A 12459-nucleotide genomic window follows, 5' to 3' on the forward strand; every position below is an offset into this window, starting at 1 on the left:
CCGCCGATGCTTGGCTTCGTTTGTATCCATTGTTGGGACACCATTGAGAGGCTTGACCGCAAAGTTTGGGCACATGTGCTTGCCATTTGTGTAACTTTGTCAAAGTTAAGAAGCTACAATAATCTCAATCTCAGTCACAATGCTTGGGTGGTTGCCCGAGATTAGGGATATCCAGTGTCATGCCAACCCACTTAAAATAAATGTTCTCCGGGTCTCTAAAGCTCATTAAATGCACCCCGCAATATTGATCGGGTTCAAGGTACAAGCCCCGCTGAACATTCCCGCTGCCCGCAATTGACGGGGAAAAAGCAATACAACGCTGGGCAATATGCTTCACGTCAGTCTAATTTCATCCATGGATATTCTCTAGGGTTTGTTGTGCAGTCTATTTCCAGGTTCCCCGCATTTCATGAGATCATAGGGTACGGTGTTCGGAACTTGCCGAAATGGTATGTTCGCCTACATAGGACGCTCTTATTATGAAATATTTCTTACCTCTTAACCTTCATTTGACTGCTTAGATTTGGATAAAAATAGAGCATCAGGTCCATCACCGCGTAAGTCAACATCAACAAAATATTCCAACGCCTGCAATGCTTCAGCCTATCACACCTGCGCTGGCTAGGGTCCCCTACAATGAGTTCAAGGATGTGCTCCAGCTTCGGGATCTCCATATCAGGCAACTTGTTGTCCCATCATGAATGAAGTTCTCACCACCCGTGATCATATAACTATAGCTGAATGAAGGTACAAACTACAGCCCTTTTGTCCTTCCCATCCAGGTCGTGCGTTACCTTGATCACAGCGGTACATGTTCCATTATGCATTTCTTTAAAGCGAATTCTGATCACCCAGAAAATACATGATTCTCCATATATGAATTGAACTATACCGGACTTTTTCGATAAGGTATATTGACTCAAATGTCGAATTCGCTTTTAATCACTTTATCACGTTAGCAGCTCATGACATGCATAACTTCTGTGAACAAACCGGCGGTCCACAGAGAAACATCAGCATCGGACCTCCGAAATCAGCGGAGGACCCGACGGGAAATTGAGGCAGACACCGGCGATACCAGCGGACATAAAATCCCCGCCCACAAGCTTATAAAGCAACCGGCCAATCATAGATATCCCGGAGCCGGGATTATGTCTGGACTAAGCACCAAAGGAGGCCACAACCATGCCGATCCCTCACACGTGACCTGTGTGCCGAAAACCCGATAATTGACACCTGAGGCCACACGTCCGTCTGCAGCCACTTTCGTCCCACGACGGTTCAAGCCGCCCAATGCGAGGAAATTTTGTGACATGAGAGGGGCAAACGGGTATCAGGTCGTGTCAAGCTTTGACTGTGGGCCAATAGCAGCATGCGATATTGCAAATTGGAGGTCTCCGCTCTGTTAAGTCCTTTATTATCGCCGGTATCCAGGTTTCCTCAGAGGATTTATGCCTGGGCCAAAGTGTTTTCCGATTTCCGATATAAATAGACGTCCCGTGATGTTTGGTCCCTTTTTTTGACTTCTGCTAGCTCAGTGTCGTGTGCCTTTCAATGAATATTCTAGTCTGCTCACTTCTATTGCTTTGAATAAGTTACATGAGGTTGCAACATGTCTCAAGATAATAAAGAATCTGGTCCGGCCAGGTCCCGGTCGACGTCGATATCAAGTTCGGATTCGGATTCCCGTGTATCAAGGACGAGATCTCCCTCGCGCAGTTTGGCCGGCTCTCTCAGGACGAGACTGAGGTCTTTGTCAAACCCTGGGTTGGCACAGGTCGACCGGGTCTATTCCGGGAGACATATGAACGATCAATCTGTCTACCACAGTGATGGATCTAACGACGATGAATCAACACTCGAAGCTGAAGAGAGGTCCGATACGATTCAGGAAGTGAGGAACGGCGTTGTGAACGAACGTGATCTTGATTTGGAAAAGGGCGATGCTCAACAACCTGAGCTTGAGAAATCCAGGACGGAAAAGTCGAATCGGTCGCGCCATGATCCGAAATTGGTATGTTGGCAGTGTTGCTTTGCCAGGCCCGATATCTTCTATTAGAAGCTAACAATCGCAGGTAACCTGGGAGGGTCCTGAAGACCCAGACAATCCTAAGAACTGGAGTCCTAAGAAGAAGTGGGCAGCTACTATTACAGTATCACTATTCACGTTTATCTCCCCGGTTTCTTCTTCGATGGTTGCGCCAGCTCTCACATCGCTCGCTGCCGACTTCAACGTTACGGACCAGGTTGTCTCCCAACTCATGCTGTCAATCTTCGTCCTAGCCTACGCTGTAGGCCCGCTATTCCTTGGTCCTCTCTCGGAAATTTACGGTCGAACAATCGTTCTCCAACTTGCCAATCTTTTCTTCCTAGTCTTTAACATCGGATGTGCGGTTTCAAAGAACAAGGTTCAAATGATCGTTTGTCGTTTCTTCGCTGGACTAGGAGGAAGTGCCCCACTCGCCGTAAGTCTTATCCCTTCTACCATCCCATATACCCTCCTAATACCCTTCAGATTGGCGGCGGCGTCCTCTCAGACTGCTTCCGCGCTGAAGAACGCGGAAAAGGCATCGCAATCTACAGCCTAGCACCCCTCCTAGGCCCAGCCCTAGGCCCAATCGCGGGAGGCTTCATCGCCGAAAACACAACATGGCGCTGGGTCTTCTACTCAACATCAATAGTAGACGGCCTAATCCAAGTAATGGGCCTCTTCTTCCTGCGCGAAAGCTACGGCCCCAAAATCCTACTCGACCGAGCAGTCCGCATCCGCAAAGAAACAGGCGACGACTCCTACCAAACAGAAGCAGAGCGCCAAAAGAAGACTCTCCCACAAGTTCTCCGCGGCTCACTAGTCAGACCATTCAAACTCCTCCTCACCCAACCAATCGTCCAAGTCCTCGCCCTATTTATGGCCTACATCTACGGTATCATGTACCTCGTCCTTTCGACATTCCCTTCCCTCTGGACAAGTCCAGAATATTACAACGAGTCCATCGGCATAGGCGGCTTGAACTACATCTCACTAGGTCTAGGCTTCTGGCTCGGTTCCCAGATCTGCGCACCCCTTAATGACAGAATCTACCGCCGTCTCAAAGCTCGCAACAATGGCATCGGAAAGCCAGAGTTCCGCGTTCCGCTCCTATTCGTCGGTGCCTTTTTCATCCCTTCTGGTTTGTTCATATATGGCTGGACAGCGCAGAAACATTGCCATTGGATCGCGCCTAATATCGGCGCTGTGCTCTTTGGTACTGGTACTATCGTTGCTTTCCAGTGTATCCAGACCTATATGGTTGATACATATACGCGTTTTGCGGCTAGTGCCCTTGCAGCAGGTGCGTTTTTGCGGTCGTTGGCTGGATTTGGCTTTCCGCTTTTCGCGCCGTATATGTATAATGCATTGCATTATGGTTGGGGAAATAGTTTGCTTGCTTTTTTGGCTATTGCCATTGGAGCTCCTGCGCCTGTATTTTTGTGGAAGTTTGGCGAGATTTTGCGGAAGAAGAGTACTTATGCTGCTGGATAAGCTCGATACGTCGACATTAAGTGTGATTTGAGGTCCTTTCTGCATTTATGGATAAGCATTTGTGTGAGCGTTTTGTTAAAAGTTACCAGTGAGATACATCTAATTTATATTTACTATCAGCTCGGTAGTCCAAGTGACATGAATCATCGCATTGTGCCCAAATATGTCATAATGACAAGAACAAATCTCTTTTTCTTCGAGATACAGTCTCAGGTAGGCATATAAGTTCCAACTCATGTAATCAATTGATATATCCGGTGGAGGCCTGCTAAGGCAGACGCGTAAGTCCAGTGTATGGACTTTAAACACTGTGGAATCCTAAGTTCTAGGAAAAGAGTCCCATCAAATAGTCTATCAACATGGTATTCATTCAATATTTTAGAAACATGGACTAAAAGGTGCAGATGTACAGATGAAGCAGTAATAGCGGCCCAACGTAGGTCTTAACAGTCAATTATTTACGCGGTGATACCGGACTCCGTCTTGCCTTGCTTCTATTCAATCGTTAGCAGAAATTCAATGCAAAGAGAAAAGGGAATTATCATACCAGAGTACGGTGGTATTTGATACCAAGGTTCAGACCTGTGGCCGAGTCATATGGCACAGGGCTGGTGTAGTTGAAAGTAGGCTCAAGACCGTGGTAAGTCTTCTTAACGACGTCGGCAATGCCGTGGCCAGCAGAGCACTTGCCCTTGACAGTAGGGATAGCCCACTTGGGGGAGTAGTCGTTGACAGACAGAGGGCCAGGGTAGGTCTCGTTGAGGTAGGCATTGGTGGTGTCAACCTCCCAATTGACGTATCCGGTCTTCTCGGCAACCAGCTTGAGCAGGTTGGCACCGCAATCCCAGCGACCGAGCGAAGGGAGACCCCAGTTAGCAGACAGGGAGGCGATGATGGAGTAGTGGGTGTAGAAGGTGTCATCGGTAGTGCCCCGAAGGTGCTCGGGGACGGCACCACCAAGGAGGACACTGTAGACGCGGTTAGGGACGGAGTAGTTGCCCACCTCGTCGAAGGTGAGGAGGACCAGGTTGTCCTTGGTGAAGTAATCGTTCTTGAGCAGGGGAGAAAGGAAACGATTGGCCCATTCACCGGCAAAGGTGACGTTGGTGTCGTGGGCATCGTTGGTCATGTTCGGGGTAATGAACATGTGCTGGGGAAGACGGTGGTGCTCAAGGTCTTCGTAGAAGGTGGTGAAGTTCTTGATCTGGCGGGGACGCACGGCGTCGTTGGTGACGGAGTCGAACAGGACCAGTGGGTTGTGCTTCCGCACGTACTGGTTAGGACCGCTGAGTGGGTACCGGAAGCCCTGGTAGCCGGCATAGGGTAAGTCTTCCTGGTATTCACCCCAGGCAATGTGCTTGGTGTCGAACAGATCGGCAATGGTTGAGACATTGGCGGGGATCTGGTTAAAGTTGTCATTGTCCATGCCAAAGTTGTCACCACCGGCGGCGGCGCAATAGTTTGGCTCCGAGGGGTGGGTGACGGCAAAGTAGTTGGTCAATAGGATACCCTCCTTGGCAATGTTGGCCAGGTTCTCATCCAGAGCGGCAGTATCATAGTCCTAGAAAATGTAAGCACATGAACACATTCCATGAATGGAATGCTGGGCAGGGCATACGGTATTCTCAAGCCAGATGTCCACGAAACGGTCAAAGGCCAAACCCTTCACGTTGGATACAGGCGAGTAAGGCAAGGCTGTCGCACGAGCGGCATCAATCTCCGCCTGAGTTGGGTTCTGCTCAGTGATAGTCTTGGCCGCGCCGAGGGCCAGAGCCCCGATGAAAGCGAGAAGAGTCTGCTTGGTGAACATGACGACCAGAGATCGTTGGCGAGTTGTACAGACGATGCGATGAGACAGGAAATACAAGAGCAGATCGGGCGGCACACGCGATCTTATAGCTGCGACAATGTAGCATTCTCGGCCGGAAATGTTGGAAGCGAGATTTGACGGGCAATTCCGCCCTGGAATGTGAGGCACATGGACAGTTCAGTGACCACGTTTCGATCGGCGCAGGGCTCACTGGCTGCAGTTCCCCTCGTTCTCTAGCCTGAAAGAGTCAAGGCCACTCGAGTTGACGGAGTGGGTTACTTGCGCACATATTGCAGTCACCTGGTTGGTCAGGTGAACCCCGGTACCTGGGCCGCCGAGGCACGTTGTTGGCGCCTGGGCGTTGACTGGCTGCTTGGTATTCTCCACTGTCAGTCATATAACGCGTCGCCATTACCGATGTCACTCTATAAGGACGAAAGAAGCTTTTAGGACTCTAACGGAGGCAACTTTCGATCTCGGCTTTTGGGGTTTGTAAGCTGCACGGACTATCTGTATTACCTTGGCAAAGAAGGTATCAACTGATGCCTTATTTCTCAGATGGATATGAGTGAGCAAACTTATACAGGATCGTCAATTAATCGCGTGGTTAACTTAAAACTGTGATGTAATAAGACATCGTACAGTCTTTGGTCGGTATCTAGGTGTCTGTTCGATTCCGCACCTTCCGAGGATTAACGCTTTTGCCGTGCTGCATCTGATTCTCAAGCTTTTCAGCAGAGGTTCCTTGTCTGTGAGATGTAGAAGTCGGTTTCAGCTGTTTTAGAGGCTTTAATTCAAATAGCTCGGCTATTAGTCGATTTTTTCTTGTTGCAGTTCAAAAAACCATAGTAGTCCTCAGATATACCTTGACTCAATGTTATAATATCTTCCATTTGGATAGCGCGGTACGCATCGAAGTAATATCTCCAGTAATAGATGCTCTATGCACAACATTCTGGTTGTTCAATTGTTCAATGGCTTAATTTATCGCTTTGGCAGGCTTACATTACCAAAGTGTGGCTTCGGGCTGGGAGCAAACATTTGAATACGGTCACCCTTACCGTCTGCACTACAACTCAAGGCAGGGAATGAGAACAGAAGAATCTATTAGCGAAATAAATTATAAATGATATTAACGCAGAATATCCGTCCCTTGTTCGTTATTCTTGACTCAATGACTATTACATAGCTATCTTGACAGGTAAAAGAAACAATAGAAAGAGAAAGGAAAATCAATAATCACCATCTATCAGGAGAACGCGGCAGGTGGCTCGTTCTCTACCAATACTGGGTCAGAAGTGAGCCAAGAAAAAGGTGCCCCGGTGTCATATGAATGAAAACGAGGAAGAAATTGTAAAAGGATGAGCGGCAGAAGAGAGACACCAGGGGCGAACGTGCACGCCGAGGGTAATATTTTGTACAAAAGAATCACAAACGCCGGTCAAGCATTTACTCGGGCTTCTTGCCAACCATGAGGTACATGGGGGTGAAGAGGTTCTTCTGGGCACCCTCAACCAGACAGTCACCGGCCAGGGCCAGGCTGTCGGCGGTCTTCTGGGAGCCCCGGGGGAACAGACCGATCTTCTCACCGGCACCCACGAAGCGGTGGGCAAGACCACGACCCCACCAGGTCATGCGGGCAATGGTGAAGAAGTCCCAGATCGAACCCATGTGCTTAAAGGAGCCCGCCAGCGGGTAGTACCAGGGAATGGGGTCGGGACGAGCAGCTAGATCCTCGTGGTGGGTGATGTTGAAGCCGGCGTTCTTCATAGCTTCGAGACCCTCGGAGATCTTAACCATATTGGAGATACCGTCACCCTGCTCGATACCGAGACGGATCCGGCGGTGCTCGGCGTCATCGTTGTTGTACTCATCAGTCATGAGCCACTCGTAGACGGCGAAAGTACCACCGGGCTTTAGGACACGGAAGATCTCGCTGTAGACACCGACGAGCTCGGGGGCGTGGACGGTAGCCTCAATAGCGTAGACAGCGTCGAAGCTGTTGTCGGGGAACTTCATCTGCATGAAATCACCCTTGACAAAGGCCATCTTGTCGGAGAGACCCTGCTTCTCGGCGTAGTGGATGGCGCGGTCGATCTGGTAGTCGTTGTTGTTCAGACCGGTAACGTGGGCACCGGTGAACTTGACCATCTCGCGAGCGGGACCACCGACACCACAGCCAACATCCAGAACCTTCATGTTCTCTGTGATACCAGCCTGGAGGGCGAGGTAGTGCTCGTGGCGGGCAATGGCCTGGAGGAAAGGCTCACCGTATGCGAAACGGCAGAAGTGGAAGGAAGAACCCCAGCCATACTCATAGAAGTCGGTGGCCAGGTTGTAGTAGCTGGAACAAGTTTATCAGTATCGAGTGTCGATCAACGGACAAGGGTTTAAAAACTTACTGTCGGGTCAAGGTAGCGTATTCAGCTTTGCGAGCCTATCGCACATGGGATGTTAGCCACATAGTCAATGCCTTGCGATTCGGAATTCATACCTCACGAATCTCGGGGGTCTCATCGGCGGCAGCCTTGTTGTCCCAGTGCTTGAAGTACTCGTCGACAGCAGCCTTTTGCGCAGCGGCGTCCTTACCGCGCAGGGCAGCGAGACCACCCTGGGCCTTGGCAGACTTGCCATGGAGGACCTTGTTGAAGGCAGCGTCACGCGCGACGTCCTCACGTTCGAGAGCAGAAGGGGCCATTGTGAAGAATTGCGAAGATTAAAAGGGGTAGAAATAGAACAAAAAGGGTCAATTTCCAAGGGAAAGACGACGGCACACCAATTAAACGGGAGGTACCAAGAAGAGAAGGGAAAGAGCAGGTAGTGAAGTAGAGCGACTGGAGAAGGTAAAGGGGGGGGAAATAAATACAGTCGAATCCGAAGCAACTTTTTGACAATCACCCACGGACCCCCTGAGACCTGGGGTGGCCACACTCTTTTGTCGGCGGGAGTTGGCAGTTCCGGGCTGTGGCGGTGCCGGACTGGCCAGTTTCCGGGCACGTGACTTACACCAGCCACACGCCACTTCAATCTTGATAATCCATCCTCTCTCAGACCACTTCTCGGACACCAACTCTATCGCTTCCGTCATGCCTCCCCAAATTAAGCATGACCTGAATCGCTCGGGATGGGAGTCTACCGACTTCCCGTCCGTCTGCGAGAACTGCCTTCCCGAGAATCCATACGTGCAGATGATTAAGGAAGACCATGGCGCAGAATGCAAGATTGTAAGTTTTTTGGTGCTCACCCTCCAAGCTACGCTTGAGCTCATACTGACTGCTTCCGGATAGTGCACACGCCCATTCACCGTTTTCCGCTGGAAGGCCGATCGGACATCGCGCCAAAAGCGATCTATTATCTGCCTGACATGCGCGCGCCTGAAGAACTGCTGCCAATGCTGCATGCTCGATCTTTCGTTCGGTCTGCCCATTGTCGTCCGTGATGCGGCCCTCAAGATGGTTGCCCCGGGTCCGGAAAGCTCCATCAACCGTGAATTCTACGCGCAAAACCACGAGAAGGAAATTGAAGAAGGCCGCGGTGCCATCGAAGAATATGAAAAGACCGACGACAAAGCTCGCGAGCTGTTGCGCCGCCTCGCCAACAGTGAACCATACTATCGCAAGCCACGCCGGATCGAGGGACCTGCCGAAGGAGAGGAAGGGGAGCAGTCGACATCGACGGAGCAACCCCGAACAAACAGTCGGTATGGAAATGGTCCCGGTCCTATTCGCACCAGTGAAAGCCGCGTCGGCAACCGCCTTCCAGGCCGTGGAGGCCGTGGTGGTGGTGGTCGCGGTGGTCGTCCATTCCCCAGCACCGCACAGCTGCCGCCCTCGGCTGAGGACATTCTTCCTCCTGCGGACCCCAATGTCCTTTCTCTATTTGTCACAGGCGTGGAGGACGACCTTCCCGAACACACCCTGCGCACGTTCTTTAGCAAATTTGGTCAGCTCCGATCTCTGATTTGCTCTCATCGCTCCCACTGTGCCTTCATTAACTACGTCACTCGTGCGGATGCCGAAGCCGCGGCAGCCCACTGCCAGGGAAAAGCCGTCATCGAAGGCTGCCCACTCCGTGTCCGCTGGGGTAAGCCTAAGTCTCTTGACAACTTGGATCGCGAGGAGAGAATGAAGAACGCCCGCGAGGGCCGCCAGACTGTGGGATCTGTTGGCAAGGGAAAGCAAACCGACAGACGAGCTGTGACAGCAGGAGAGAGCGCGGGCCAGGAACATCAACGGACCCACGTTGTCGCACCACCGCCTGGATCCAGCGAGGTCCAGTACGCCAGTATGAATGGCGACTGAACATAACCGCTGAACGAAAGTCGCAGAATTTTGCCATTGCTCAGATTGAGGTTGCATGTAACTTAGGTTCGGAGCGGGAGTTAACAAGGATTGGGCTTATTTTATGCAGATCTATGTACTTAAATCAAAAATACCCCGGGGACGCCAATGATAATAAAAGAGTCGGGTATCTTATTATACATGTCCGGTCACTGTCCTAGCTTTATCTGTAGATCCATATGCCTTGGCTTCCACATAGGCAATTAGAGAATAGGCTTTACCCAGACGCCTGGTAGACGTCTTTCTGGACGCTTGGTAGACTCGGAGATTTCGCTTGAACCAAGCAAGATGACACTGTATCTGTCATTCATGAGGAACAAGCCTTGTGGATCTTCACATCCTGCCCGCCAACTTTAATGGAGTCGTTATCACCGCGTTCGATCTGTTCGTGGATGTTGAGTTCTGTGGCAATTGCTGGGTTAGCCATCAATTGACCCCCTAAACCGCAGAGACCCTGGCGGTTAGATCTCAAGTCATGTATGTACATACCCCACTTCGCATTCTCATCATCCTTCTCCCTCGAGCCTTGCACGATGTTGTGGCGCAGAATGTTGGCAACCTCGATCGCATGGTTGATTTGCATGCCAGTATCGACGGCCGGACGGCGGTTCTTCTCGAAGGTCTGGCGGGCTTCCTGGCGAGCAGCAAGGAGAACGGGAAGGTCGTCTTCAAATAAGTTGTTAGTAAAAGGGAAAGAGTATGCCGAAATGGCACATCATGTTGGGCAAACGAACTGTGGAAGACAACGCGGGTAGCGCGGAGGAGTTGGCGATAGGCGCTCTTAGCGGAGACGGCGGTTGCGGTGGACATTATGAGTCGCTGGATTTCACCACAAAGAAAATATACAGAGGTAATGTATGCAACAGAAAGAAGAGAAGCGTGGCGCCCAAGTCTTGAATCTCCGGATCGTCCAACCCGTGATTGGTCAGAGAGGCGGCGATTCGGGGCAGAAAAAAAAGGTATGCAAAAAAATCAACGCGGGACATTCAAGGCACTCCACACACAAATTGGGACCATCGCCAATACCGTCAACAATGGCCTCTGTTCAAGTTGTCAACGCTACTCTCCCTACCCTGCCTCAGGGCTGGGCTGGTGAGAAGGACTTTAAGATTGTTGGTGCCCTCTCTGGTGCCACTCAGCGCAACGTGGAGCCTGTTGGCCCGCACTTCCTGGCTCACGCCCGCAGAGTAAGTTCTGCTTCATTATTTTACTGTTGTTTTGTCTGCTCAGAGCTAAAAGCCGTATAGAAGCGCAACAACCGCACTTTCTCCGAGGATGAGCGTATCCAGGCCCAGCACAACGTTAAGAAGACTGAGGTCGAGGAGGATGATGACATCTCCGAGGATGAGGATCCCATGATGCTCGCCCGTGAGGCCAAGGACTGGAAGGTTCGTATCTCAACAATTCTGATCTTATAAATGTATTCTAACTTTCTACAGGGCCAAGATCACTACGCCGTTCTCGGTCTATCCAAGCACCGTTACCGTGCTACCCCCGATCAGATCAAGCGGGCCCACCGCAAGAAGGTTCTGCGTCACCACCCCGACAAGAAGGCTGCCATGGGCAAGAGCGATGAGAACGACAGCTTCTTCAAGTGTATCCAGAAGGCCACCGATCTGCTTCTGGACCCCACCCGCCGTCGCCAGTTCGACTCCGTCGATGAGGCCGCTGAGGTTGAGCCTCCTACCAAGAAGCTGACCGGCAGCAAGTTCTACAAGGCCTGGGGCCCCGTCTTCGAGGCCGAGGGTCGTTTCTCCAACAAGCAGCCCGTGCCCCAGCTCGGTGACGAAAACAGCACCCAGGAGCACGTCGAGACCTTCTACAACTTCTGGTACAACCTCGACAGCTGGAGGACCTTCGAGTACCTCGATGAGGATGTGCCCGATGATGGAGAGAGCCGTGACCAGAAGCGTCATGTTGAGAAGAAGAACGCCAACGCCCGCCGCAAGCGTAAGACTGAGGACACCGTCCGTCTGCGTGAGTTGGTTGACGAGTGTCTCGCTTCCGATGAGCGTATTAAGAAGTTCAAACAGCAGGCTCGTGCCGGCAAGGACGCTAAGCGTCTTGCCAAGGAGGCTGAGATCAAGCGCCTGAAGGAGGAGAAGGAGAAGGCCAAGGCCGACGAGGAGCAGCGCAAGAAGGACGCCGAGGAGGCTGCCAAGGCTGACCGTGAGAAGAACAAGAAAGCCAAGGAGGCCGCCAAGAACGCTTCCAAGAAGAACAAGCGTATCCTCAAGAGCTCCGTCAAGGACGTTAACTACTTCGCCGCCTCCGGTGAGCCCACTGCCGCTCAGGTCGACGGTGTCCTTACCGATGTCGACCTCATCATGGCCAAGATTGACGTTGATGAGCTCGCTGTTCTCGCCGAGAAGCTCACCATCGCTGGCAAGGACGGTGCTGCCGTCAAGTCTGCCTGGGCTGGTGAGGCCAAGCGCCTTGTTGACGCTGGCAAGCTGAAGGACGGCGAGGCCAAGGCCTTTGCTTAAATTCTTTGCCTACTATATAGATGAAGGGTAGCCTTTGGCTTTCCTGGTCATGAATATTCACGCCACATAGAGTAGAAAAATGTTTGGGACTCTCAATTTCAATCCATCTTGATCTATGATCATTTCAAGATTGTACTTTTCTTTCGGTTCATATATTCTAGTACCGATGGATCTTCATACGTAACATCGGCATTTCACGATGAGTTCTGCCATGCTCTTCTTTCCACAACCTGAGATCCAGATGCAGTCCTAAACACAGACGTTGACGATGGCATCGGATGTAGAGACACCGGCTCCCGA

At 51.3% G+C, this 12459-nt stretch overlaps 6 protein-coding genes across 6 annotated transcripts; 3 read left to right on the plus strand and 3 right to left on the minus strand.

Annotated features, from left to right (window-relative positions):
* Positions 1-1612: 1612 nt before the first annotated feature.
* On the plus strand, positions 1613-3523 carry PENARI_c003G08600 (MFS transporter; the record flags this gene model as incomplete). The annotated part of the gene is made up of 3 exons (XM_022628600.1): positions 1613-2014; positions 2076-2465; positions 2516-3523. The coding sequence occupies 3 exons, from the start codon at positions 1613-1615 to the stop codon at positions 3521-3523; spliced, it is 1800 nt and encodes a 599-aa protein (XP_022491322.1).
* A 458-nt stretch (positions 3524-3981) lies between these two features.
* On the minus strand, positions 3982-5333 carry PENARI_c003G09002 (putative acid phosphatase; the record flags this gene model as incomplete). Its single annotated transcript, XM_022628626.1, has 3 exons — positions 3982-4017; positions 4071-5084; positions 5142-5333. The coding sequence occupies 3 exons, from the start codon at positions 5331-5333 to the stop codon at positions 3982-3984; spliced, it is 1242 nt and encodes a 413-aa protein (XP_022491544.1).
* Positions 5334-6782: 1449 nt separating this feature from the next.
* On the minus strand, positions 6783-8031 carry erg6 (sterol 24-C-methyltransferase; the record flags this gene model as incomplete). The annotated part of the gene is made up of 3 exons (XM_022628248.1): positions 6783-7677; positions 7736-7770; positions 7828-8031. The coding sequence occupies 3 exons, from the start codon at positions 8029-8031 to the stop codon at positions 6783-6785; spliced, it is 1134 nt and encodes a 377-aa protein (XP_022491608.1).
* A 388-nt stretch (positions 8032-8419) lies between these two features.
* On the plus strand, positions 8420-9634 carry slt11 (Pre-mRNA-splicing factor ECM2; the record flags this gene model as incomplete). Its single annotated transcript, XM_022628574.1, has 2 exons — positions 8420-8557; positions 8621-9634. The coding sequence occupies 2 exons, from the start codon at positions 8420-8422 to the stop codon at positions 9632-9634; spliced, it is 1152 nt and encodes a 383-aa protein (XP_022491364.1).
* Positions 9635-9980: 346 nt separating this feature from the next.
* On the minus strand, positions 9981-10483 carry PENARI_c003G05440 (LYR motif-containing protein; the record flags this gene model as incomplete). The annotated part of the gene is made up of 3 exons (XM_022628377.1): positions 9981-10075; positions 10163-10339; positions 10408-10483. The coding sequence occupies 3 exons, from the start codon at positions 10481-10483 to the stop codon at positions 9981-9983; spliced, it is 348 nt and encodes a 115-aa protein (XP_022491469.1).
* Positions 10484-10707: 224 nt separating this feature from the next.
* On the plus strand, positions 10708-12159 carry PENARI_c003G01001 (putative ribosome associated DnaJ chaperone Zuotin; the record flags this gene model as incomplete). The annotated part of the gene is made up of 3 exons (XM_022628072.1): positions 10708-10860; positions 10921-11061; positions 11113-12159. The coding sequence occupies 3 exons, from the start codon at positions 10708-10710 to the stop codon at positions 12157-12159; spliced, it is 1341 nt and encodes a 446-aa protein (XP_022491309.1).
* Between the last annotated feature and the right edge of the window lie 300 nt (positions 12160-12459).

Source organism: Penicillium arizonense (genome assembly GCF_001773325.1).
Source record: "Penicillium arizonense strain CBS 141311 chromosome Unknown PENARI_contig003, whole genome shotgun sequence".
Taxonomy (NCBI): domain Eukaryota; kingdom Fungi; phylum Ascomycota; class Eurotiomycetes; order Eurotiales; family Aspergillaceae; genus Penicillium; species Penicillium arizonense.